This window comes from Fukomys damarensis, unplaced genomic scaffold, assembly GCF_012274545.1.
Source record: "Fukomys damarensis isolate Sample0158 unplaced genomic scaffold, DMR_v1.0_HiC HiC_scaffold_27, whole genome shotgun sequence".
Classification (NCBI taxonomy): domain Eukaryota; kingdom Metazoa; phylum Chordata; class Mammalia; order Rodentia; family Bathyergidae; genus Fukomys; species Fukomys damarensis.
This window is the reverse complement of record NW_022900939.1, coordinates 8203016-8230979: the sequence shown is the minus strand read 5'-3', so window position 1 is coordinate 8230979 and position 27964 is coordinate 8203016. Positions and strand designations below refer to the sequence as shown.

The window sequence follows — 27964 nt, the reverse complement described above, 5'->3', positions numbered from 1 at the left end:
GAGTATTGGCAAGTCATTTAACCTCTCTGAGATTATTTCTTCATCTGTAAAATTAGATAGCATAATAACATCTTATTTATAACCCTCAGAAGGTTGTCTAGGCAGATACTGATGGTCCATCATACAGTGTTGAGACAAAAAAATAGTGTCTGTGAAGCATCTGCTATTGTGTTCAGCACATGTGAGGTACTCAGTAAATTTAGATGCACATAAAAGGGCTCTTCCACCCATAGGAGTAATCCAAACTTGGGTTCCACGGTATAGAATACTGGAAATTGAATAATGTTTTGATTGAAATTTTCCTTCAAATTTAAAGGATGACACAGCAAGAGATACTGCAATTTCCTTTCCTGTTCTGTCCCTTGGTAAAAAGGTAATCTTTATAACTTATAAAAAGGGATTTAAAAAAATGTGATCAAATTCTGGTCATGTGAAATTAACCATTAAACACTTTCAGGTGCACGGTTCAGTGGGATTTAGTACATTATCAGTGTTGTACAGCTGCCCCTTCTATCTAGGTCTGAAACATTTTCATCACCCCGAAAGAAAACACCATATGTGTTAAGGCAATTACTCTACATCCTTTGGCCCTGGCCACCATAATCTGCTTTCTTTCCCTATGAATTTACCTCTTCTATATGTTAAGTGACCTTTTGTGCCTGGCTTTTTTTTACTTAGTGTGGTTCATAAATAAGGTTCATCTACATTGTAGCAGGTACCAGTATTTCATTTTTTATGACCAAATAGCACTCTATTATATGGATATACCACATTTTGTTTATCTCTTCATCTGTTGATGGATATTTGAGTTGTTTCCACCTTCTGGCTATTGCCAGTAGTGTTACTACAGACACTTATATGTAAGTTTCTGTTTGAATACCTGTTTTCGATTCTTTTGAACATACCTAAGAGCAGAATTGCTGAGTTGTATGATAATTCCGTGTTTATCTTTTTAAGGAACTGTCAAGCTGTTTTTTTTTTCCCCCAGTGGCTGTGCCATTTTAAGCATACTATCTTCACCAGCACTTGTTATTTTCCATTTTTGAAAATTATGGCCAATGTAGCTTGTCATTGTACTTTTGATTTACATTTCTCTGATGATATTGATCTTTTTTTCATGCATTTGTTGACCAGTTGCATTTTGAATAAATGTCTATTCAAGTCTTTTGCCCATTTCTAAATTGGACTTTTTGTTGTTGAGTTGTAGGAGTTCTTTATAAATGTTGGATTCTGGATTTTTATTAGATATGATTTGCAAATATTTTTTCCCATTCTATGGGTCATCTTTTTACTTTCTTGATAAGAGTACTTTGATGTGCAAGAAAATTTTAGTTTAGATACAATCCACGTAAAAAAACTGAGTCAGTGGAGTTTAACTATCCTCTGCCAAGTGACAGAGAGGATTTGAACTTGGATTGGAACCTCACTGGCCTGATTTAGTAACTCATTCTGTTAATCTCTCTTCATAGTGCATTTATACTAAAAATATAGGAAAAACCTAAACCTTTCCACTATGAGGTCTCAATGCCCTGTGACTCAGAAATGGTAACTCTTGTTGCCATTCAGAATTTCTGCTCATGGGCCGGGGGTTTAACTCAGTGGTTCCGCTGCCTGCCTTGCAAGCGCAAGGTCCCGAGTTCGAAAACAAAAAAACAGAATTCCTACTCATGCGACCCTTCGACTTCACCCTCGCAATTTGAGTATTTCTAAGAAAGCTGCAAAGCCATTTGAGTCTACTTAATCATGCTGAGCATGAGGATTGATAACCTTTTAATTCTTCTACAAGGGTTTGCATATTTAAAGAGGATGTGGCATTACCTGAAATGAATCATTATTTGGAAAGGTCTTCATTTAACCAAGTGAAGTGAAAAAGGAACCACAGGGCCTGGCCTGGAAGTGGGCTCAGGGATTGATTGACGGCCTTGAGCAGACCCTGCTATTCACAGCTTCTTGTGTGTCTCTCTTCTGAGCCCATAGATGCTTTCGGTGTGTGTTTGTTTGGGTTGGTTTGTGTTAGCTGTTGAAGTGGCAAGCTGTAACTGTCTACGGCTTCTGGTTGGGTCAGGAGAAGGTAGTGTGGAGGGTGAGGGTAGGAGAGGGTGCTCAGGGGAACCCAAAAGGACTGAATGGCGGGAAGGGGACTCTGTATTGGGGTAGGGCTTTTGTAAACTGGGCATTTTCTTTCTGTAGTCACTTAGGGTGCTTGCAGAAAGATGTATACATCCCCAAACCATGAGGGTGTGGGAAATGCACACCTCTTTGGGTCTATGGGTGAACTTACATTTTCTGTAAAATTATTTTTTGTTGAAATACTATTAGGAGAACAAGTTATAGTTGCGTTTTCCTACTTTGCATCGCTTCACTGTTTCTCTTTAATAAAAATGCTGCTATTTTATAAACTTGCACCCTGCATTCTTCTCTTTTCTGTTCTTTGTTAAATATGAGCTGGCATGTGTTAGACTGTGTTAGCATTTGCTCTCAGGGACTTCAGTGGTTTCTAAATTCAGCACAGCTAAGCTTGTAGACTGTTTGCTTGAATCAATTGAGACTGCTATTTTTAGCAACAAAAGGGAATTGAAATAGCAGTTTTTTTTCCCATGTAATAGATCCCCAAGAGGAATACTGATGCAAGCTTTCTGTCATTTTTCTATTTCTTTCCCTTTCCCCCAAGCACTCAGAGGAAGGGCAGCTGTCATGGTTTGCAGCAGTATTAATCTTTAATCAATAGAGTGTTTTCTGCATTCAGGTGTTCAGGGTGGAAAAAAGAGTCAGAAAAGGAAACTGCTTGAAATAACTAAGCTCTTATGCAGGGCTCTGCAGTCAGAATTTGGTGGGTAGTGGCAGGGAATAGACAGAGGAGCTAAAAATAGTGTGCTGGCTTCCAGTGTTTCTCTAGTCTATTTTTGATGTTTGATTTTGATAAGGTTGATTGGGTTCTTAAAATATCTGTTCCTAGCAAGTCGAGGACAAAAAGAGTAGAATATTTTTAACCTATACAAACTAAAGTATTTTTGTTGTCCGTATAAAATCTGGAAGTGGAGCCCAGGTCAGTTGCCAGTATTTTACATAATCTGTAACAAGCTAGACACTTCTGGATGCCAAGTTGGGATATTCTTTATACTTGTCAGTTTCCATCTTCTCAAAGGCTTGCAAATTTGGGTTCTGGTGTTATATTTATCTGTGAAGACATAAGCCTTTTAAAAAAATCCTTTTCCCCTCTCCCTCTTTTCCTTTGCTACTTCACTTCTGACGATGGCCATCTCATGACTCCCTCCCAATTCTCAAGAGTCATGGGTGGTGGTCTTTGCTCTTTTCTGCATACTGCTGAAAGCTACCTTAACTTACCCACTCGCTCCATAGCAAAATACAATCTCAGGACACCCAGCATTAACTGAACAAGTAAATCTTAGTGACGCAAAAATAGTGAACTGTCACTAGTTGGGTAATTTAGCTTGCTTTACTAACCCGTAGTGTTTATCTCTTCTTTGCTTAATCCTGTTCTAGACTATTTCACTTCATATCACCCTGGCACATTATGAGCAAGGTGGTTCTCTCCAACACTGAAAATCAACTCATTTCAAGGGCATGTACAGAATCCTTTGAAAGTATCTCTACAGGTTCGTCATAAACAAGTTACACATCTCTCGCGTTCATTTTGTGGTTATCTGAGTTTGACTTGGTTATGTTGGTACATTATTGCAAATAGCAGGGAAATGATTCTTCTCCCTTGATGCCCGGACACGGTAGAACTACTTGTACTCTTACCAATTTTTAAAAAATACTCCATCTGGTTCCCTTTGAAATTACGGAAACAATAAGACCGAGTGCTGATTGAGAGTGAAGGAGACTTTTATTGTTGTCCAAGAGTAAAAGAAGTGGGCGATAAACTCTCAAATCACCAACCCACTGGAAGCTGGGTAGATGTAGAACTAAAGAAATGAAGGGCAAAGAGAGATTACTAAAGAGGAAGAATATTAATTTGGGGGGATGGGCAGAGATTTTTTTCTGGAATTTGGGAGTTGACTCTTTTCACTGCTTTTATGATTCTTTCCTGTCATTGTCATGGAAATCGGCCGCTGTCATGACAGGGGGCAGTGTGTCATTTAGCTCGCAGATGGGATTTTAGGGAAAATGGCAGCCATTTTAGATCCAGGTAGTGGACAGCCCGAGGAGAGAGTCTTAGCCTACACTCCTCTTCTCAAAAAGAGGCAAGATTAGGGCAGGGAAATACCAGTCAGATCATGTAGACACTACTGTAGAGGTGGGGAGGAAAAACTGTGGGTTTCCAGTCTTATTTTTTATTCTTTGTTCCCATAAATGATTTTTGTACTTCTCTGTAAATAATTTTTATACTTTTGTTTTCAAGAAAAAGACTTGTCAGACAGTACCGGACTTACATGCAACTGTGCAGCATTAGATGTAGTTTGAGATATATTAGAAAATTGGAAAAGTGGTTTTTATCTGAAAAAAATCAAAAGGTTAATGTGTAATATCTGTACACTTCCAACTCATTGTTTATGCCAAATATTTTAAGTCCCATTTATGAAATGAGTGATTTATAGAAGTAAAGTGCATATGTGTCACCCTGTTCTCCATAGTCACGATGTAATAGTTTTGAGAGTCAGACAGCTTGTAGGGGGATAGAGGGAGAGAGAGAGAGGTGTTCATAGTGAGTGCCGAGGATCATACCCAGGGTCTCATACACTCTGGGCACTGGCTGTACCACTGAGCCAACCCCCTCTAGCCCAGTATGATTTCAGTTTAAGAGTGACTACTAAGAGATGATAAGAAAAACATTCTTGGAGCCGGGTATTTAGCTCAGTGGTTCTGTCACCTGCTTCACAAGCGCAAGGTCCCAAGTTCGATCCCCAGTACCAAAAAAAGAAAGAAAGGAAAACATTCTTGCTGTGAGCATAAAGCCAAATCTCTGCAAAGTCTGTCCAGTACCTCCTTCTCAACAAAAGTTAGTCTGCGTTAGTGTAATGTGTTCAAGAGGACCCTTGGGTGTTTTCAGTTTTAAAACGACCAAGTAGTAACGCTTCTGCCCTTTGGTCTCTTGCAAATCCTCTCTAAAAATTAGAATGGGAAACAGAAAGCTCCATTTGGGTGAGACTAGGGAACACCTGTCATCCATCACCTGCAGTCATAACAAATGTAGGTAAAGGAACGGCAGCTGACTTCACAGAGCAGTCGCCTGTGTGCTCACAGAGGGGACACACACGTTTGTCCTTTGCACCTCAGTATAGCCCAGGCGTTGACATGTCAGGGGCTGGGCCTGAGCCAAATGTGCTGGAGACTCAGGGAAGATGAGCAGAAGAAGGGAAGGATCAGAGGTTGAGGAAAAGGTTCGTAAATTCAGTAGCCGCCTGTCCTGAGCACCCTTCTAACAGAATAAAGGATGTGAACAGATTAGATGACAGATACTGTCTTTCGAATGCGTTGTTTATTTGCACATCAATCCCTACAACAGATCCCTTACTCTGTAAATCACACACAAGTGGTTACAGTCCTGATCCTGGTCACTCATGAATATGAGACCAAATCGAGCCAAACCCATTGAACAGAATTTCAGGTCCAGTTCAAGGCAGCCTGGGAGAGCACATTGCTCTCCAATGGATCGGCGGCAGAGTCTCTGTCTCTTGAGGCAGGAGTGCATGTGAGCAGACAATTGCATCTGATTAACGCCTCTTCAGTTCTTCCTTACCAGGTGGTTTTTGTGGTAATCTCCACCTGCCTTACCTGTTGCTCCAGCGGTAGTAGTTGGGCCATCTGTTCCTGGGTGTAACCACTCAGCTTCTTTGGGTGCTGCTTTCTTAGGGTTCTTGAAAACTGCCCACCTCAGCTGCCAGCACTCTGTTGTCATCCAGTGCTTGACACCACCAATACCGTGCTCCTGACACCATCCAACTGCTCAGTAGTCAGACTGTGAATGCTTTGCATCCCAGAAAAAAAAAACAGATACTGAGTTTTGTGGATTCTCTAGTAAGAAAGCTGGTTTCTCTCTTGATTGTCCTTGGTGAAGTCCACAGTCCAATCACCTCATCTGTACGCTCCTTACCAACATGTTAATGCCTCTAAGACAAGTCAGGTCCAACAATCAAGAAGGTACGTAGAGGAAGGGAAGCAGAGTGTAAGGAGAAGAAATGGAAATATGCAAACAAACTATAATTACTGACCTCCAATAAGAGAAGATAATGGATCTGTAATGAGAAAAGCATGGTAAGAGAGAGAAAGCAACCAGAATAGAAATGAGTTCTTCAAGATTGAAAACTGACAACCTAAATTTGAAAAATCAGTGGAAGAACTTCAAAGGTTAAGTTGAAAAGACTTACAGGAAAGTAGGACAAAAAAAAGAAAATTAGGATTAATAGAGAAAATGTTAAGTCCAGATTCTGATTAATAGATTCTATAACGCGAGAAGAGTGAGGAAGATATCATCAAAGAATTAACATAGAAACTTCCTAGAATTGAAGGTGATGAATTTCACAGCCCCTGCCTAGTACCGGTGAATGGAAAGACTCCTACTCTGAGGTGTATGACCATGAAGTCTTAGAGTAAATAATAACCCTGAAATCCCAGGGATGACAAAGAGGTGCCTGACAAATGGCCTGAAAAAAAAAAGTGACGCACTTTAGACAATACCCATGCTAGAAGATGACGGGGAGTATTCTGAAATTTTTTGTTAAAAATGATTTCCCACTTAGAATTCTATACCCAGTCATGCTATAATGGGTGAGGTTTGAATATAGACTTAAAAATAGATATGCAGAATAAAAAAATTGTCTCACACTGTCACATAAGGGGACATGATGACTAAATACAGTATGATGAGCCTGGATGGAATCCTAGAACAGAAAAAAGACACTCAGTAACAACCAAGGAGATCTGAATAAGATATGGGCTGTAGTTAGTTGTTTCATGAATTGTGACAAATGTACCAGACTTACGTCAGATGTTAGGAGAAACTGCACTTGAGACATTGGTAATACTGTACTGTCTTCACTTTGTGTTTTGGTAAGTCTAGAAGTATTGTAAAAATTAGAATTTTATTTTAAAAATTGTTCACAAAAATCTGTCTCCATACATTTCTTGGGTAGCTACAGTCAGATGTGTTCCATCCTACTGAGGAAACAGGACAAGATCTAGGGGAAAATAAAATGGCTTCAACACAAGAGAAAGGAGAATTCCAAAGATGATGTTCTGGGAGGTTGGGAGAGTGGCCATTCCAGGTTGGAGCAGGATAAAAGCCAGAGGTCTCTTGGAAGGCAGTTGCTAAGAAAAGGAATGATTGTGTAGAAAACTGTACTGAGGTTGTTAGAGGATGGGGGAATATTTAAAAAGAAAACTATGCAAATGGAAGAGCGAGGCATTCTGTGTCCAGGAGAGACATAAAGTTGACAGGAGATGAAACATAATCATAGTCTACTCTTTGGGCCAGGAGTGAATAATTTATTTATTTGGGCACAGTAGTTGTATAACAAAATTTAAGTAGATCCTATGTCTGGATCCCGAGAGGGAGAGTAAGTCCTTGGAATTTCCTGAGTGATAGGGGTGTCTTTGGTAAACGCCCTGGAAGTCTGTACTGATGACTCATGGGGAGTGGTCATACCAGAAAGATGTGTGAATAAAGGTTGAGCCTCTGCTATCAGCTTAGCCTCCCAGCATCTGGGAAGAGGAGAAAGGCTAGAGATCGAGTTCTCTCATGTGGCCCATGATTTTTTCAGTCCTGCTTTTGTAATGAAACCCGATTACAGCTCCGGAGTCTGAGGCTGGGTGGAGTTTCCTGGTCGGTGCAGGCAGCCATGTTCTGGGCAGATGCTGTGCCTGTCCTGGTCCCATGCCCTGGGGAGAAGGCGTGGAAGCTTGGGCCTTATCCTGTGTGTCGTCTCCTCAGTTGGTTGGCCTTGATTTGTATCTTCTCTCATAACTAACCAGAAGTTATCCTGAGTTCTGTGAGTTGTTCTAGTGAATTATCAAGCATGGGGCCATTTTATGAAAACCCCCAAACTTGTAGCCAGTTAAGCCAGAAGTGTAGGTAGTCCAGGAACCTCTGAACTAGGCATCAGAAATGAGGGCAGTCTGGTTAGAGACCATTCTGGCAACTGGTAACTCTATACTGTCTCGCTGGTTAGTGTCAGAATTGATGTGCTGTATTCGGCTATGTAAACACAGTTGACGGGTGTTGTGATATAACTTCATCTGAAGGATGGGGAAAATGAAGGCGGAATAGGAATTCTCATCACCTGGGAGCCAATAAGTAATGAACAGCTGATCAGTCAGGAGGTAACAGTGTAAACATAGGATTCAGAATATAGATACAAGCAGAAGCAAAACCAAAAATAATTGCTTCTGGAGATGGAGTAGGAGAACGTAGAAAGCTGGTGTAAAATGGTGCTGTTTTTTTGGTTTAAACCTTTTCCAACTCCTTTATTTTTCTAACTGTGCATGTATTACTTGATTTGTAGTTCACAGTAGTTGATCAGGAAAAAATTTGGACACTTGGATGTATGCAGATGGGGTGTGCTGGGGATGTTCTTGAGGACATTGCTTAATAAGGAAGTAAGGAAACAGCTGAGCAAAGGGAGAAGTAAAACCACGCTATAGGTGTGGCAGGGGTCATAGCTGACACCAATGGAAACTTTGGACCTGGAGTGGCCCTTCTGAAAGGCCCAAGCGAGGCCAGGGAGCCCACCCCAGGAACCTGAGTGTAAGCCAGTCATTAGATAGTGCCACCAAGGGCGGTGAAGCAGCTCCCTGTGGCTGAGGGCAGTTATGGAAGATGCTCAGTCACGAGGTGAACAAGGAATGCTCTTGGCAAGAGAGGAGAGAACCGGCTGAATACTTCTGTGTGCAAGGGAGGATCTGGCTGATTGTGTCAGGTTTCTGTTGCTGTAACAATCTGAGGTAATAACATCATAAGGAGGAAAGTTAATTAATTTTGGCTCCCGGTTTTGGAGGTTCCGCTCCATGACTGTGTGGATTCATTGCTTCTGGTGGGAGGGCAGCACATCCTGGAGAGGCACCTGGCATAGCAAACCTGCTCATGTCACGCTCAGTTGCGAGGAAGAGGGAGTGGCAGGTGTCTTACTGCTGTATCCCCTCCAGGGCCACACTGTGATCCAGTATTTCAAGAGATAAATTGCGTGAGAAAGGAAGGGAGGGAAGAAAGGGTAGGGGAAAAGAGAGTCAGAGGGAGAAGAGAGGAAGAGGGTAAGGAGAGGGTTAGATAGAACTTCCAGGCTTCATGATTCAGGAGACATGTTAACTCATTTGAAATATAGAATTATTGACTCCTGATAGAAATGTTATTAAAAGTTCTTTGAAACATTTGGGCAAGTTTATACTGATTAGATGTTGATTACTATTTGTAATTTTAGGAATATAAAAAAAGTGTATATATATATATGGCATTGTATTTGTTTGTTTGTTGGTTTGTTTGTACTGGGGATGTAACTCAGGACCTTGAGCTTGCAAGACAGGTGTGGCGCTACTGCGCTAATTCCCCGGCCCAACACTGTATTTATTTTGATAGCAAATGCATACTGAAGTATTTATAGATGAAGTAATACGGTGTTTGAGATTCGACATAATCTGAGGTGGGAGGAAGCAGGTGGGGTATAGATGAAGCAAGATTAATCTTAAATTGATCCTTGGTGAAGCTGGACCATGGGTACATGGGAGTTTGTTCTCTGGGTATTTTTGACCTTCCCTCCCTCCCAACCTAACCTCCCCAGCATCTTTCTATATAGTCCTCCAGGCTACCTTGCACTCGCTGTGTAACCGAGGCTGGCCTTGAACTTGCCACCCCCCTGCCTCAGCCTCCCTAGTAGTGTTAGTATTACAGGTGTGCAGCACCACACCTGACTTCGACTTTAATTCTAAATAGGTCTTTTAAATTCTGGAAAGATGATGGCTGAGCTGGGCCATGATGAAGGTCTGTGAGATACTGAAAGCCACGGCTAGGAAGAATAGGGATGTTTGGCGTATTTCTGAATAGTTAAACTGGGGACCAGTGTAATTTGAAAGAATTAGTTTTAGGACAAATAAAAGAAATCATACAAGTTACACTGTAACTTGTTTTCCATAATCTGTAAATGAGAAAAGTTTGGGTCATCCCTCGTCTTGTGAAGCAGGCATCACACACAGAGGTAACTAATATACAAGATAAATAATATTTTTTGTACCCCTGAAGTTTCCCTTGTACCCCTTCTTTGACATCCACCTCCATCCCAGAGAGGGCCAATTTGACCTGTTCTTGAACTTCATAAATAGAATTGTTGTACAGTTTTGTGTCACACTTTTTCACCCAGCGTGGTGTCTCAGATTCATTCATGCTTTGTACATATCAGTAGTTCTGGCCAGGGGGTTTAGCTCAGTGGTTCTGCTGCCTGCCTCGAAAGCGCAAGGTCCTGAGTTCAACCCCCAGTACCCACCCCGCCAAATATCAGTAGTTCTTTTCTTGTTGCTGCTAAGTATTCGTTGTGCGACTATTGCTTAGTTTCCTTACACTCATTCTCCTACAAATAATACTTAGACTTGTTTCCTGACTATGCAGACGTAGAGCTTCTGTGAACATTCTTTTGGTGGCCACAGTTCATTTCTGTCTCTTCAGAATAGCTAGGTCTCAGGGTAGGTACATCTTTAGTTTTGGGCATATTGTCAAACAGTTTTCCCAAAAGAATTCTATCGATTCGTGTACCACCAACAGCGTATGAGAGCTCCAGTTGCTTTTCATCCTTGTCAGTACTTGATATTGCAGCCTTTTTAATGTTAGCTGTTACGATACGTTTTCAACGCTACCTGTGAACAACTGGCATTGCCTTTTTATTTATTTATTTTGATGCCAGGGGTAGAACCCAGGCCTTGTGTGTGCTAAGCATACTCTCAACCACTGAGCTGCACCCAAAGTTCCAGGGATTGCTCTTTTCCATCCAAGTACAATGTTACTATAGTTCTTTTATTGCATTAGTTAAAATGAGCAGTTCCTCATTGTAGTTTCTAAACTGAACTATTGCTGTTTTTCTTTTTTCAGTTGTCACAGGTAGTACTGATGGAATTGGAAAATCATATGCGGAACAGGTAGGTGACTTTTAAAGATCTTTCTTTTGGCTCTTTAAAAAAACTGGAATAATCTCTTATAGTAGATTTGATTTTTGAAGTTAAAATTGGAAATATAATGTTGCATAGTACAGTGATTTAAAAAAAAATTTTATCTTGTGAGAAATACCAAGTTTGTGTACATAAACATAAGAATTTTTTTTTTTTTTGGTACCGGGGATTGAACTCGGGTCCTTGTGCTTGCAAGGCAGGCCACCGAACCGCTGAGCTAAAGCCCTGGCCCATTCATATTGTTAATTGTGGACAGTCTTCAGTTTTGAAAAATCCAAAGGCTAGAAATAGTGTTATAGGCAGTCCCATATCCAGAGTAGTTCATGGCATACGTTTTACAACGACTGAGGTTAATGGAAAGGTATTTGCAGAGTCAAGCAAAGGATTGAGGTCCTCTGTACCGCAGTTAAAGGCTAAGGAAGTCTTGATAGTTCAAAGGCCATGGTGCAGAGCAGGAAGCCTGGCGATACTCTTCGTGTAAGTTTCCCTGTGTTATGCCTCTGCAGAGCCATTGCCCGGTTTGCATGAAGATTCTGGCAGATGCATTGAATTTCTCGTTTGATTTGTTTTTATCAAAAGTGTTTTTTCTTTCATCCGGCTTTTTTGTGTTTTCAACTTTTTATTTTGAAGAACTTCAAAACTGCAGGAAAGTTGTAAGAAGAATACAGTGCACACCAAACACCCTTCACCTGGATTCACCCACTAACGTTTTGTCACTTTAAGCTATTTTATTTCTATTATTATTATCATTATTATTGTTATTTGGCTGGGCCATTTGTAAGTTAGTTACAGACATCATGACAGTTTACCCCTCAGTATTTCAAGATGCATCTTCTAAGATCTAAAATATTCACCTTCATAAGCACCCGCACAAAAGGTTTCACTTGGTGTAGTGCTGTGATATAACCTACAACCCACAGACAGGATTCCCAGTACATCCTTTATAGCTCTTCTTTTTTGGTTCCAAGATCCACCTGAAGACTGTGCGCTGTGTTTGCTATCATATCTCCTAGTCTTCATTAATTTTTTTTTTTGGTACCAAGGATCGAACTTAGCACCTTGTTCTGGGATCAAACTCAGGACCTCGTGCTTGCAAGGCAAGCAGCAGAACCACTGAGCTAAATCCCTAGCCCCTGGGCTTTGTTAATCTTGAAGAAGTCTAGACAAGTTTTATTTCTTCTTTTATAACAGTCACACTTTTGAAAAACCCTAGCTGATTGTTTTTCATACAAATTTAAATTTGATGTCTTCCTCATGATTGGTTTCAGGATAAATGCTTTTTAGCAAGAATGCTATGCAAGTGATATGTATCCTTTTGAGTTAATCTTATCAGGAGGTACATGAAGTCCATTTGTTCCATTATTGATTATGTTAAGGTAAGCAGTTTATTAAAATGCTGTATACTGTATTTCTCCATTATAAAAATAATAATAAAAAAATATATGGGATGGTGCTTTGAGACTCTCCATAACCTGTGTCCCAGGAATCTTCTGTCTGTTGCTTTTAAGCTCCCTTGACAATTTTTTGTCTAGTTGTTTAAAATGGTAATTTTCCTAAATATCTCCTACATTTATTAGTTTGTGTTTTTCTGTAAGTTAGGGTTTTTCCTTTCTCTTCCTAGCCCGTATAATTTTTAAAAAATTATCAATATGGGTGAATGGATTCTTCAGTGGTTTTACAGCAGATTAATTTAGCCAATTACCAGCCTTTGTTATTTTTATTAAAAATGTTCTCCCATAGCTTCATTTGCAGTACCTCTCATTACTTAATAAGAACTGACTTTAGGTTTTAGGATTGGAATATTAGTTTAATAAAGCACTTATAATTCACAGTACCAAATTGATTGCTCATTTATAAATTGTCTGGAACAGTTGGCTAAGTTTTGTGCAAATGTTTCTCTAGCCCTGTATTTATGTGTCTCTGGGGTGGCAATACATTCCTGTAAAGTTTTTTCATTCTGTCCAACACTTACGCATCATTGGGCAGATGCGCAGATGGTGCTTCTTAGGAAATTTTTAAAATTCTTTAGACAGTTAACCATCTTAGTTTGGCTGTCTAGAAAGTACAATGCCCAAGTAAAAACTTAAAAATAGATTATATTGTGAGGAAGTGCTGACCTTTTAACTACTTTTCTTGCCAATCCTCTGATCTTTGTTTTCTGTATCCAGTCTACATCAAAACGTTTGTTTTTGAAGCTAGATTTTAAATTGCAGAAGTAGTAGACATTTAATAAATGTTAAAACCCCAACAATATACACAGATCCAAAATGAAAAGTAAAAGTCACCCTCCTTCTGACTCCCTTGGAGATTTAAGTTCTTGATTTAGAAAGAGAATCTTTTGGGGAATTCTTTCTGTGAAGTATTTATTCTGATTGCCTGTTCGATACACTTGGGTTTTTATTTTCATTTAAATTACCATCTGGTCAGGTTTTCTTAAAATGAGGATATATCTAATTTGTGTTTTAAAACGAAATGCATAAGTGTGACTCAGATGTCTTATTTTTTCAGTTAGCAAAGCGTGGGATGAAGGTTGTTCTGGTCAGCAGATCACAGGATAAACTGAATCAGGTCTCCAGTGAGATAAGTAAGTTTTCACTTCAAACATCCATGATTACAAAAGGAATGTAACTAATCTAAGTTTAATGTTTTCAAGCAGGTAGCACTCAGAAAACTTTTTTACACTGTTAATGGCATGTTTTAAAGGTGGACCATCTTTTAAATAATTTTATCAATCTTTCAAAATACTTTCATAAGATTATTTTAGGTCTGTTGTAATTTTCTTAAAATGCCTCTCTACAGTTAGTTCTCTCTGTTAGGGGTCATTGTCTTCATCATGTTGTACTGAAGTATCTGATCCCTTTTCTGATGCTTCATTTCAGTTTTCTTTAATACTTTTTAGTCTTTTGCTTTCAGGGTTTCCTAAGTGCACTGAAACATGTAGGATTGAGAAAGAGGTTTTTTAAAAAGGCACACACATAATAGGCAAACTCTTAATCTTTCTTCTTAGCTCTGCTTGAGACCTGAGTTATAATACAGCAGATACCCTGGTAACTGACTTCTACTTAAACAGATGACTCAGGCAGTGCTGTTCACCTCCTTGGGAGAACACTGACTGGGATCTCCAGTGGCTGCCAGGCTTCTGGAGGGGATGTTCCTGTACTCGGACTGCACAAGTTATTTCCTTATTAAGACTCAATGTGGGTTTCTGATGCTTCATTTCAGTTTTCTTTAATACTTTTTAGTCTTTTGCTTTCAGGGTTTCCTAAGTGCACTGAAACATGTAGGATTGAGAAAGAGGTTTTTTAAAAAGGCACACACATAATAGGCAAACTCTTAATCTTTCTTCTTAGCTCTGCTTGAGACCTGAGTTATAATACAGCAGATACCCTGGTAACTGACTTCTACTTAAACAGATGACTCAGGTTTAAAAAAAAAAAAAAAAAAAAAAAAAGAGTCAATGTGTTTGTTCTCAAACTTATGCTGTATACATTTTTTTATTACGTATCCTGTAAATGATGAAAAATTAGTACGAAAAAGAGATTTATTTCTGTTAAACCTATGTTGAATGCTGTCAGAAAAAAAAAAAAAACAAGAAAAATTATTTCTTTCAGAAAGTCCCTATTAAATTGTGTGTGGGGGGGACCAAGACAAATGTAAAATACTGGGAAGCTTATGAAAAGTTAAGAAATTTGCTCTCTGATGATTTTGTGTGTGCTGAGGTTTTTGCTGCACTTAAAAAGAACTGAAACTGCATTCATAAATGGTACGTGGGCTTAGTACATGCAAGAAAGAGTATGAAGTTCTGGTCTGCAGATCCGACAAGGTCTTGGCTGTACTCAGAAGAGTGGTGATGTAACACAAGGGTAGGACAAGTGCTTAGCATGTAGGTGACCCAGTGTTCAATCCCTAGCACATACACATGAAAGATGAAGTGCACCTGTGTGTACTCTGTTCACTGGGACCAGCTGTGGTCTGGATAGAAATAATAACAGAAACGTATCCCTCCAAAGGGTGCTGGACAGAGCAAAGGGAATGACACGTGTGAAGCAATGAGTGGGTAGCAGTACTACATACGTGTTAGTACTAGATGGAGGTGTCAGTGAAATACAGAAGATGCCCTCTCTCATCTCCAAGAACCAGGACAATGTGTGAGCTTCTCAGAGAAGTTAAAGCAAGAAATCCTAGAGATAAAATCACATTGCAGCCACTTTATTTTAATTTAAACCATATGTAAATGCAGTCCATTCAAGCTCAAACTTGTGTTCCTCCTGCCTCAGCCTCCCAGAGTGCTGGGATTATAGGTGTTTATCACCAGTCCTGGTTAGCAGTTTGCAGTTAATGAAAGCACCTGATACTTGCTAGAAGTAAAAGAAATGGTGGCAGAAAATGAAAGCTTTCGATGACATGAAATGTGGAATTTTGAAATGCTGTGATATTAACAGACACACCATCTATCTGATAGAAGGAAAGTCACCTCGTGACACTCTCGGCAAGTGTTCCAGCTTGTGTACAGTTTGCTCAATGAGTCAGAAGATGTACTTTAATGATATTTGAGAATTTGGTTAACTTGTGATGTGGGTCACATGTGCCTGTTGGCTGAAATGTGCTTCTGGAGAAAGACAGGATCCTGTTCAAGCATTTCATGAAGGAACAGATGGTAAACACACTGAACTGACCTTTACTAAAAAGATTTTTTCTTTCCTATGTTGGGAATTAAAAAAAAAAAAAAAAGTTTTTCTGGGCATAATATAATTTAATGGGAAAGGTGGTAGAAACAGACCATGTCATCAGCTGAAGAAAGACACAGTAGACTTACAAGTTAGGACAAGTTTTTATTTGAGATGTAAATAATCTCTTGGGGAGGATAATTGTTTACAAATATAGCTGCTCCAGAAGGGAGGGACCAGGATTTAATGTTGACAAAGACGGACTAATGAATTTCTTTGGTTATGCCGGTAACACATCTTTACTGAATATGTGTATACCAGGCACCATGCTCGACAGCTGAGATACAGTGAGGAACAAGTTGGATGCAGTTGTTGCTCTAGCGAAGACAATAAAAGCAAACAGGTCAAAAACCAAAACTAAATCAAAACCGAGAGGAAACTAAGAGATAGAAGGGGAAGGAGGGGAGAGAAAGGGACAGAAAGGAATGAAGAGGTGCTGTGTCCATGTACCAACTCTCTGTAATGCATGTAGCCACTGTGCACTGCAAACCTATGTAAAAGTACACAAATGTTCACATCCAGTAATTACTGATTGCACTAAGTACCCCCCCAAACATGAAACGCGAAAGAAAGAAACAAACAGTAAGAGATTCTTATTTCGTGGCAGCATGGTACATGTTTGGGTTGGCAGGGAGACAGAAGGGCCAGAACGATGACTGGTTGACCTGTGGCAGAGCTCCCTCCAGTAAGGATGACAGAACGACAGTCCTCTAGGCCCCTTGGTGAGGTAACCGTGGGGGATGTGTACGTGTAGGTCATACCTGATAGACCCACTCCAGCACTCCACATTCCTGAAGACTTTGGATCCCCGCGTCTCTCTCATGTTAGAGAAGTTATGGTCTCCCAGTCTTAGTAAATGTAGTTTCACATGGAGCCTAAGTTTCAGTCAGCCAGTTTGACGACTGTAGCCCCTTTCAGCTCTGTGACCTAGCCATTAAATCTTAATTCTCTGGTAAATGAATTACATACAAAAATTTGGCCTGTTCTGGTGTTATATTCTGTTGATTTCATACTCATAGAATCTATTTTCACACAAATTTCTCTTTCTACCAATACAGAGTAGCAAATTCTGCAATTTTTGAGAATCCGAGTGATGAGTTTACGGATTGCACTTGTTTCCCAGAAAATGCTGTGTTCTAATCTCAGTGGGTGGCAGTAAAAGATGGTTGACTGGAACTTGAGGAGGAGAATAATCATCTTGCAAGAAAGTCACCCCTCTTGTTACGATGATAGGATTGCAGGATCTTCAAGCAGGGAAGACTAATCTCAAGAGTTGCACAGAACAGGCCATTTGTATTTACGCTGTCAAGGGAGGCTCAGCTCGCTTGGGGTTCAGGATTGGGGCTCCCTAGGTATCCCCATTCCAAGTCTCCAGGTTTCACAGGTCCCCATTCAGTAGTTTAGTTCTGCGACTGGCAGTGTTTACATCTGTTGTTAGCAGGATGAATTCTGTGAGTATAAGACAGAAAAGTTTTTAGGACTCTGTAGGGTGTTCCTCTGCTTCTGTCCTGGTAAATGTGAGTTAAAGAATAATGATCTACCCTACAGTTCTTTGTAACGATATCTGTCACCACTTGAATTAAGACAAACCGAAAGTCCTCACACCTATAACAAACTTACTATCATTGCCAGCCAGGATTATTTATATAGTAAGCATTTTTGCCATTTTTTAACTTGTCCAAAAAACAAAGAAAAACCAAGAAGCAAAAACTAGCTAATTTTTGAAACCTGAACTGACTCGACAGTAAGGCGCATGCAAAGAAACTAATTTACAAAACAACCTACTGGCTCACAGAATGTAGAGATGGTGATATTTGCAATTCGTGTTATTATGTGGCCATCAGTAATTCTAATTGGATGCCCATTGATCAACTTTGATTAAAAACAAACCATGGTGTTTCTCTTATTGCAATGTATCCGAAAGTATAAAGCTTTGGGGTGGCTCTGTAAATGCCAGCTTTAAAACACAGTAAATCTTACTTGGCTGTAGTCAACGGGAGAACAGGATAAGGGCAAAAAGTATGCATTCCACCTTCAGCTTGCCTCTTCTGGTTTTGGCTGTAGTGCTTGTAACTGCGGAGCCATGTTCTTACTCCAGCAAATCAAGTCTGTCAGTGTTCCAAGCCTTCCAGAGTGACATTCTGCACTGCCTGTCGGATACACTGCGGGCCACCGAGCAGGTCCAGGGTAGTTTTCTGGGAGGTCTCCGAAGCATTGTTTCTGTACATGGATGCCCAGTCCTTTTTCCTTACTAATAGGCCTGTTGTGCCTGATTAAATGAGTTTTACATTACATGAAACACTTCTGGCATGGTCATGGTGACAAATTTTGTTTCATCCAATTATATCCTGGTAAAGAGAAGGATGGATTCTTGCTGAGCCAGTGCACGTAATTACACTGCCATGTAAAATAAAAAAACTCACTGAAGACATGTTGTGTAGTATTTGGTCATTGTTCGAATTAGTTTTGCAGACAAGGCCAATCAATATGTGGGATATTTTTTACAGGATTAGCATCTTTAAGTTTATCGAATGAGTTAATAATTTATGTTCCCATTACTGTTGCAGTATGACAAACCACCCCAAACTTACTAAGCTAAAGCAGCAACCAGCTTCCCACAAATTTTGCCAGTTAGGGATTTTGCCGGTTAGGGCCTTGGGTGGATAATCTGGTTGTTCCTCTGAGGTCACTCAGTAATATTCTTCTGTCAATGGTCCGGCAAGCATGGAAGACTAGGAAGGCTTCTGTCACAGGTCTGGTGCCGTGGCAGAGGGTGGTTGGAAGGCTAGACTTCGCTGGGCCTCTTGGCTAGAGTGCTCAGATAGCATAGCCTCTCCAGCACAGCTGTGTGTGATCTTATGCGGTACCTGTTCCCCCCACTGTACTCTCCTGGTCATCGCAGTCCTGCTTCTGTTCATTTGTAAGGAGAGGGGAGTGGACTTCTCTCCTCCTCTTCCCTCCCCTCTTCTCCTCTTTTCTCTTTTCAGTGCCCAGGGTCAGACCTAGGGTCTCACCCTTGCTAAGCAAGTGGATTTCCACTAAGCTGTGCCCCCCGGCACCTAGATTCTGGTGCTGATGAGGTTGTGCTCTGGTAACTCTGGCGAAGAACATACAGAATCAGAGATATTGTTGGAAAGTAAAATCTTTATTTGGAAAATATGACCTGCCAAAGTTTATAAGGTGTATTAAGGGTTCCCAAAGAAAACTTTTGCTGAATTACAAGGGATCATTAGGGATAAACTTACAAAAAATAGTGTTCATTTCAGTTTGCCCAAGTGTAACCAGCCACAGTGAGGGTCAGTAAAAAATTAAGAAAGAAAAAAGATCTTTTCAGAACAAGTATTAAATTTCCCTGGTCAGTTCCGTTCATTCTTACATATTTAATTATTGTTCCATTGGTCAGCAGCATATTATTACAAATTTTAGAATATAGAGTCCTATAAATACTGACTCAAGTTTTCTGGTACTGACAGTCTTTTCTTGGTGGTCTTGTTGGGTTACCCTGGGAAGGAAGCCTGCCTCAAAAGCTGATTCCTCCATTACATTTAGTAGTCAGCCTTTATTGGGGCCGTTCTTTTGCTGTATCTTCTGAGTACTTGGTTCTCTGACCTCTAACTTATGGCCAGGAATTTGAGGTAAACTTGATGGAAAAGTGGGAAGTGCCAGTGAAAAAAACTGATGCTTAATTTATTATAGTAATTATCAGTGCAAGATTGGAATCCTCTATTGGGATATTATACAGAACTAATTAATATGCTTTAGTTAATGATTATCCTGAGGGCAGGAACCTGATTGTGGACACTGAAGGCATTGAAGAGTCACCAGGGACTTCCCTAAAGTGTGTATTTTATACTCAAGACATAATCTTAGCTGCATTTTGTTCATAGTTCTTGTGTCAGTCATGGCACGAGATCATGAATATGTTTCTGTTCATCCTGAGAAATATTATAGGGACTGAATCCCATTTAGTTACTATAACTCGCCTGTACATACTTTACCAGGATGTTGGACTTTTCTCATTGATCGGATAGCTTTCCCAAATTGGGAGCTTGATAAATGGAGCAGCTCCCGTAAGACTGTTGAGCTAATCAAGGTATGGAGAATACACTGTGCATCTAGTTATCCCGTATGTCCTTCTTGCTCCACTGTACTACCTGTTGGTTATCTGGGAGGAATCAAAAATGGGTTTGTTTGTAAGCTGTATCTTAATATACAACATTATTATGCTTAATTTGAGGCCCAGATTTGTGCAGACAGAATTGTAAAATGTTGCCAGAAGACTAGTAGTTTTACCAAAATATATGCTGAAGTCATAGGTGCCCATGACAAGAGATGATCACAAGGCCAGGGACTTAGCTCAGTGGTTCTGCCACCTGCTTTGCAAGCACAAGGTCCTGAGTTCGATCCTGGGTACCCCCCGCACACACAAAAAAGATGATTGCAGTCTTGGGTCAGAGAGTGATAATATTTAAAATAAAACATAACTGCAAGAAACAATAATTAGGAAATCTAACTTTTTCAAAAAAAGAAGAATTTTTGTTAAAAACAGCATTCAATAACGTGACAAAAGCTAACATGAAAGCCTAAAAAGTTAGCAAGCTCCTAGGAAAGTGGGGGTGTTCTGAAAGGATCAGGAGCCATTGCTAACAGGGCTGGGTACTGAAGGAACAGAATATTATTTTATATTCTCAAAGATCAGTTTTTTCCTCAGCAGCTGGTTCCAGACTGTTTAATTTATAAGCTTTCTATGTTCATTTCAAGGTATTTCACATACCCACTTATATATAAATTTAGATGACAAGTTACTAATTAGTTTAAGACACATCATTTTATTTTCTGTTACGATAAGATAGCGCGGACACCGTACTGACTTTCCCATCCTAACTGGACTTTTCTTTATGAATTTTAATCTTTAGAAATTGTCCTGATGACCAAGATCCCTCATTATTTAACTCACTATCCTGTGTGTTTAATATCTTACGGTCAGTTAAGAATCACAGAAGGTACATTCAGATTGACACCAGAGCGCGTCAGAACCAGTGTTGATATCAAGTTTTTCAAAGAGATAACATTAGATGTTCTCCACCGAGGTTGGGGAGAGTTGTTCAGTTCAAACAATTTGTGGACTGTCTGCAGTTCAGAAGAGTCAAGCCTTTGAAAAAGACATCAGTTTTCTTACTCAGGAGGCTGAGGCAGGAGGATCTCTTTGATTTTGAGACCAGCCTGGGCTACATAATGAGTTCCAGGTCAGTCTCAACTACATAGTGAGACCGTGTCTCAAAAAAACAAAAAATATACATACACAAAAGACATCAGTTTTCTTACTCAGGAGGCTGAGGCAGGAGGATCTCTTTGATTTTGAGACCAGCCTGGGCTACATAATGAGTTCCAGGTCAGTCTCAACTACATAGTGAGACCGTGTCTCAAAAAAACAAAAAATATACATACACAAAAGACATCAGTTTTCATAACATTAATTTATGAAAGCAGTGGTAATGTACCTGACCATGAGCCCACGAAGAAAGTTTAAAATTTCCAAGAATGCAATTTTGTATTGGCTTTTTTTTTCATATTGTAGTAAGATCAGAAGGAGGACATGCAGCTGTTTTTTAAATTAAGTTATTGAACCAATTCTAATTTGGCCAAGGATTTACTTTAATTGGGAGAGTAATGCAAAGCTTGGATTCATAATATAGTTCTGCACTTACTTATCAATGATTAGGAATGTTTTAAACGTTTGTATTAGTATGTTTTAAAATGATTGTGAGCTGCTAGCCAAATATCTGAATTTTCTTAAGCTTACTACTTGAGTTGGCTATTTCTCTAAGGAGTGGCTTTTCTAAGGTTGCCATCATGTTTAAGATATCAGAATGTCAATTGATAATTCTTGAGCTTTCTCCTTTAGATTTAAATAAGTACTTAGGAGTTTCCCTAAGCTATTCAGAATAGTTGCTCTTAAGTATAAAGGGGAGAGTTGACAATACTGTTCAAATCTTCTATGTTCTTGTTGATTTTCCGTCTCCTTGTTCTATCAATTATTATTATAAGAAGGGAGTTGAAATCTTCAACTATAATTTGTGGATCTGTTCTCTGTTATAAAGTGCATTAATACTTAGAGGCATGGCTTCTTGACTCCTTTGTCATATGAAATGCTGTCTTTATTTTTGTTAATATCTTTTGCTCTCAAATCTTCTTTGAAATTTACTCTGTTGGGCTTTCTTTTGATTAGTGTTAGCATGATAGATCTGCTTTCTGACTTTCCACTTCTAATCCATGTGTGCTTTTTATTTTAAATGGGTTTCTCATAGATAGCATAGAGCTGGTATTGCTTTTTTAAATTTAATTTGATGGTTTTTCCCCTATAATTGGTGTTCTCAGACAAGTTATAATCAATGTCATTATTTACAGGATTGGGCTAAAAATCTACCAATTTGCTCTTTATTTTCTGTTCATTCATCTCATTTGTTTTTTGTTCTTTTTTTTCAGTTTTCTTACCTTTTAGATTAATTACATGTTTTTTATAATGCCATTTTATTTCATCCCTTGATTCATTGGCTGTACATTTTTAAGTCTTTTATATGCACACACATATTACCATTTCTAATGCTTTTTATTGCTTTGTGTAGATTATTGCAATAAAAAATCATTATCCCCCTTGTGTAACGCTTTTTGTGGGTTTTTCTGTAAAAGCTTTTTTGATTGATTGATTGATTGATTGATTGATTATAGTGGAGATCAACCCTAAAGCTTTTAAAGTGAGACAGCACTTTGCTAAATTGCTGAGGTTGGGCAGTCCTCCTGCCTCAGCCTCCCAGAGTGCTGGGATTACTAATGTGTATCACTACACCCAGCAAAACCTTTATTTTTGAAATCTTTCTTTTGTATCAAATTCTAGGTTGAGCCAAGGCAATTGGAATGTGAGTTCAGCCTGGCAACATAGCAAGGCCCTGTGTTTTTTTTTTTTTTAATTTATTGGTGCATTCTAGGTAGACAGTGCAGTTACATTCATTACTGGGATCTTATCCCTTTACATGCCAGGTCTTGGTTCTCATTTTTTGCCCTTGTCCCCACCCTCCCTTCACCCTCTCCTCTCCTCCCCACCTTCAAACACTTTAATTCTATTTTTACATTTTCTCATATTTTTTTCCTTTTCCCTTATTCCCCTTTCCCTATTTCTTCTCACTGTCCCTACACCTTTGGTCCTTTTCTTCCTATTTCACGTTGCTTATTGTCCTGTTAGGATCTATTTTAGTTTTTCACACCAGAGAAGCTATTCGGTATTTACAAATGTGTGACTTATGTATTTCATTTAGGAGTATATCCTCAAAATGTACCCATTTACCTATGAATGAATCTACTTTCTCATTCTTTATGGCTGAGTAGTATTCCATTTTGTAGAAAAACCAATCTTTATCCAGTTTCCAACTGATGGGCAGATGGGCTCTTTCCAAGTTTTAGCTACTACAACCTATGCCACTATAAACATAGGTGTGCATATATCACTGTTATATGATTCTTTTAATTCTTTTGGAAAGATACCCAACAGAGGGATGGCTGGGTCAAATGGAACCTCTAATCCTAATTCTCTGAGGTATCTCCATATTGATTTCCATAGTGGGTGCACCAGTCTGCACTCCAACCAACAATGGAGAAGGGTTCCTTTCTCCCCACAACTGCGCCAACATTTGTTGTTGTGTGATTTCTTGATAGCAGCCATTCTTTGTGCGGTGAGGTGGAATCTCAGTGTTGTTTTCATCTTCATCTCTCGAATGACCAGTGATGTGGAGAATTTTTTCATATATTTACTTGCTGCTTTTATTTCTTTGTCTGAGAAATGTCTGTTCATTTCAGATGCCCATTTTAGAACTGGGTGCAAGACCCTGTCTTAAAGAAATAATAATAAAATAAAATTCTAGATTGACAGGTTTTTGCTTTTGTTTTTTAGTTTGTGACTTGGCCTCTGGCTTGCTATTTTTTGGGATTTTTTTTGTTTGATTTGGTTTTTTTTTGACGAAAAATCTGCTGATCTCTTCAACACCTTCTAAGGTACAGGTTTTTGTCTCTCCACTAATTACTTTTAAGATTTTTCTTTTTGTTGATGGTTTTAAATTTTTTAAAATTATTTTTTGTTCCTTCCTCTCTTCCTTCCTTCCTCCCTTCCTCCTTTCCTTCCTTCCTCCCTCTCTCCTTCCTTCCAATTTATTTATTTAGAGATTGAACCCAGGCAAAGCTGAGCTACATCCCCAGACTTTTTTAACCTTTAAGACAGAATCTCACTAAGTTATTGAGGCTAGCATTGTATTTCCAATCTTCCTGCTCAGTCTTGTGGTATCTGGGATTGCAAGCATGTGCTGCCATGCCAGGCAGCTTTCATAAACGTATGTGATGTACATGCAGTGACTCTTGTGATGCTTTTAATATTGCATGTGCTAATTCCTCAACTCTGGGGCACTGCTGAGCTCTGCCATTCCTCTGCTCTTCGTTACTGCCTAGAAAATCCACCCAAGATGTGAACCAGAGCAGACATCGTCCCCCCGTGTGTTTCCCTTCTTTGAGGGATCACTTCCTGCGTTGTCTGATGGCCAGTGCACGAAAACCATTTTTTCATATGTTTCATCTAACTTTTTAGTTTGAGGCAAGAGAGTAAATCTGGTGTCTGTTACATAGCATCGTGGCAGGAGACTGATGTATCCTCTTCTCCCCTCTTTTTAACCATCATAGATTTCCTGATAGATACAATTTTTTACCTTTGCACATGGCTGTACATAATTTGGTCTGTCTCTGATTCTAAAGAGAGCAAATGACCCAATCTTTTCACGTTTGTTTGCATCAGGCCTGGCATGGTTTAGAGGACCACAGGCACTTAGCAAGTATTGTGTTGTTAACTGCAGAGTTATCGTGAGACTTCACGGTAGTCATAATCTTGCACAGAAAGATGCTTTTGGTATTTAGCTTATGTTCTCATGTTGGCACGCATATTCTAATTTCCTAAGCTAATGTGGGACCCTGTTGTAAAGGTATCCAACGAAATAATTTCACCACGTGTAGCTTATTTCAGCTTCGTTGCTGTTTGTTACCATTCGTTTACTCAGACGGAGAACAACATCTGTAATAGGGTGGAGATTTTGTTAGAAATGTGCACACTACCAATTAGCTGGCCCGGCCAAATTAGCATGTGTCGGTCTGCATCTCCAATTAAGGCAGCTGCATGAATGTAGCTGTTCTACAGCTGGCAGTGGGCCCGTGGGGCATGCTGCACCATGGCCAGACGCTGGCTGTACCTCTTCATTAAAACATTTGCCTGTGTTGGTGTGGTTTATTTAGAACATTTAGTGGTCTTTCCAGTTGGATTATTGACGGCTCAGTGCCTTTTGTGTGCTTTTTTTTTAAAACAAAAGTTTTTATGGTTGGGCTACTTAGGATGAAGTTGTTGTATGTAACATTTAAGTAGATGATGGTATTTCTCCTCCCTCTTTGAAATTGTTGATTGTTGTTGTAAGTGGGTAATTGTGATGTGGGGTACAGCCTTCAGCTTTAAAAGAATTTGTAGAAAGGCATATTCTGGGAAATGTTTCTAAAACTAAATAGTGTGGTGTGGAGATTGCTTTCGTTTTTCATCATAGAAGGGAAAGTACTCTGAGATTTTTATTGAAAAGCATTCCTCTAATTTGATTTTCTGTCAAATGAAGCTATAAATGTTCTCAATTATCAATTGTTTTGGTAATCTCATGTATAGTACTTTTTAAATGTAGTTCTTGGTTATATACTAATCTTAAAATAGCTGCAAGCCAATTATTTAGATCATTTAAATGACCTACTGTTTTATCAAATATTAGACTCAAAGAGGCAAATTTGTTCCGAGTATAAAGAATTTTCACAAATTCTGAATTATTTCATCCTTTGCTATTTAACAAAAACAAAAGAATTAATATCTAATGATATCAGGCCACTAATAGAAAAGATAGATATGGAACCAGCTTTTTATACTATTTAATGCTATGGAAATGTACAAATTCTAAGAAGGAATTACTTTAATGCCTCATAAAAGTATTAAATCACAAATATAAATATATTCTCTTTTGTGATACACTTAATTATATATAGGTATGTGTAATTTGGAAAGCATACTCTGCACCTGATTGTAAAGGTCTCTTCTGTCTAGAAACTATTGATAAGTTAATATATATAAAACATATATAACAAACATATATAACATATGCAAACTAAGTCTGAGAGACCAAGTTCTACTTAGTGCTAATAGTAGACAGAGTTCAGATCTTCAGCTTCTTGTGTTCTTTTTGTTGTTGTTGTTGTTGTGTTTTTGAGACAGGGTCTCACTATGTAGTTGAGACTGACCTGGAACTCACTATGCAGCCCAGGCTGGTCTTGAACTCACAGCGATCCTCTTGCCTCAGCCTCCTGAGTGCTGGGATTACAGGCGTGCACCACATGCCCGGCACTTTCTTGTGTTCTTGACTACTTTGAACCATTAGATATTCTTACACTACTGTAGCTGGATAACTGAATGATGACTTTTGGAAGTTGTAGCCCCAAAAATGTAATATGCAAATAATATTGAGAAAATAAAAAAAACCAAAGTAAATTTTACAGCGTAACTGTTTGAATGCAGTTGCTTATTATAGTTATTGTCATTGGATAGTCTAAAAGATATATAAGCATTTTTGGTTAAACTTGATTATCTGTTCCTTTTTGCATTTAACATAGCCCTACACTTAAGGAGGCTGTGAATGAGTGAAGCTAGTAGCTAAATAAAACAAATCTAGCAATGTATAGGAAGCAAGGTTTGCTTTACAAAGTCCTACAGTAGTGTTTGAGATAATTCTGAAGAAGTAATGAAATGAGCATCCGTGGGTGATCTCTGGACAGTTCTGAGGGCAGCGAGACCCGGCCAGGTTATTTCGCGTCACCTGCTAGACGGTGAAGCTGAGCTCTTGCCGCAGGCCTTCTGACTTGAGGGCTAGTTCTCCCTTCTCTGTTAGGTGATGCTTCTCGTGATAGTTCCAGGCATGCACTCCTTCAGTTCCTTTGTGGTTTAATCTAGAATCCCAGGCCCCCTGGAGTGTACACCCTGTTGTTTGCCAGTCTTGAATCAATATTTTTGCCTCTCATTTCTGAATTGAATGAAGATGCCGCTCTCACCAACCCTTGCTATCAGGAAAGCTCTTACGTACCCTTCACGAGCCACTTGGTAGCGTTTGCATGTTTGGATGTTAGAGCAGCAACGTAGGGGGCACCTCATGGGGGGGCCCCAACTTCCCTGGGCCTTCAGTGTTGACCTCTTTGGTCGGTTTTATATACAGTAGTCTCCCCTTATCTGTGTGAGGGGGTAACAGTGCACGACCTCCTACAGATGCTGAAATACAATGCTGAACCCTCAGAATACTCAGTCTTTTCCTATGTGCCTTGCAAAACTGCCACATGGTATCACAGTTAGTCTGCCCTCACGTGTCTAATGCCCTGGTACCTTCTCTGCATTATGACTTCAGTGCTTTGGAGCCATCATTGGTTGAACATGAGTGCTACCCTACCATGCAGTGCAGTGGATTCAGTGAATAGAACTAAATGACCAACAGGCAGGTGGCATCGACAATGCTGGACAAAAGGGATGAGTCCTGTCCAAGGCAGGACAGAGCCACACAGTGTGAGAGTTCATCCGACTACTCAGAACCGTGTGCAGTTTTGTGCTTACAAATTGTTTACTTCTGGGCATTTCTATTTAACATTTTCAGACTACAGTTACCTGAAAAAATTAAACTAAGAATAAGCAGGAGACTTCTGTGTTGAGTTTTTCATGTTTGTGATAAAAGGCCCATTGCAGTGAAACTCAAAACCCCCAGTGCAGAGGGCTCCCCACCACCGCTCTGCCAGGCCTTCTGCTTCATTTAAACTGTGCCTGTTTTACCCTATTATGTCTCCATGTGCCTCACCTTTCGTCCTCAGAGAGAGACATGTCTGCTTCTCTAAAAGCCATGCTTCTGCTGGTATCCTCATCCGAACCTCTTCTGTTATCTGTTATCACTGGGCCCAGCGTTCCTGCAGGCTGACAGTCCGCTGGAAGCACACACGAGATGGCCCGTGTCCTGTCACACTCGCCGCAGCCCCTTGTG

General features: G+C 39.6%; 1 protein-coding gene across 1 annotated transcript in view; it reads left to right on the top strand.

The window, feature by feature from the left end:
- The window catches only part of Hsd17b12 (hydroxysteroid 17-beta dehydrogenase 12), a 135251-nt gene that overhangs the window by 37831 nt on the left and 69456 nt on the right, over positions 1 to 27964 (top strand). The window contains exons 2-3 of the mRNA XM_010612532.3: positions 11033 to 11079; positions 13618 to 13693. Of these exons, the coding sequence (XP_010610834.1) occupies positions 11033 to 11079; positions 13618 to 13693 (123 nt within the window). The remainder of the gene's footprint in view (positions 1 to 11032; positions 11080 to 13617; positions 13694 to 27964) is intronic.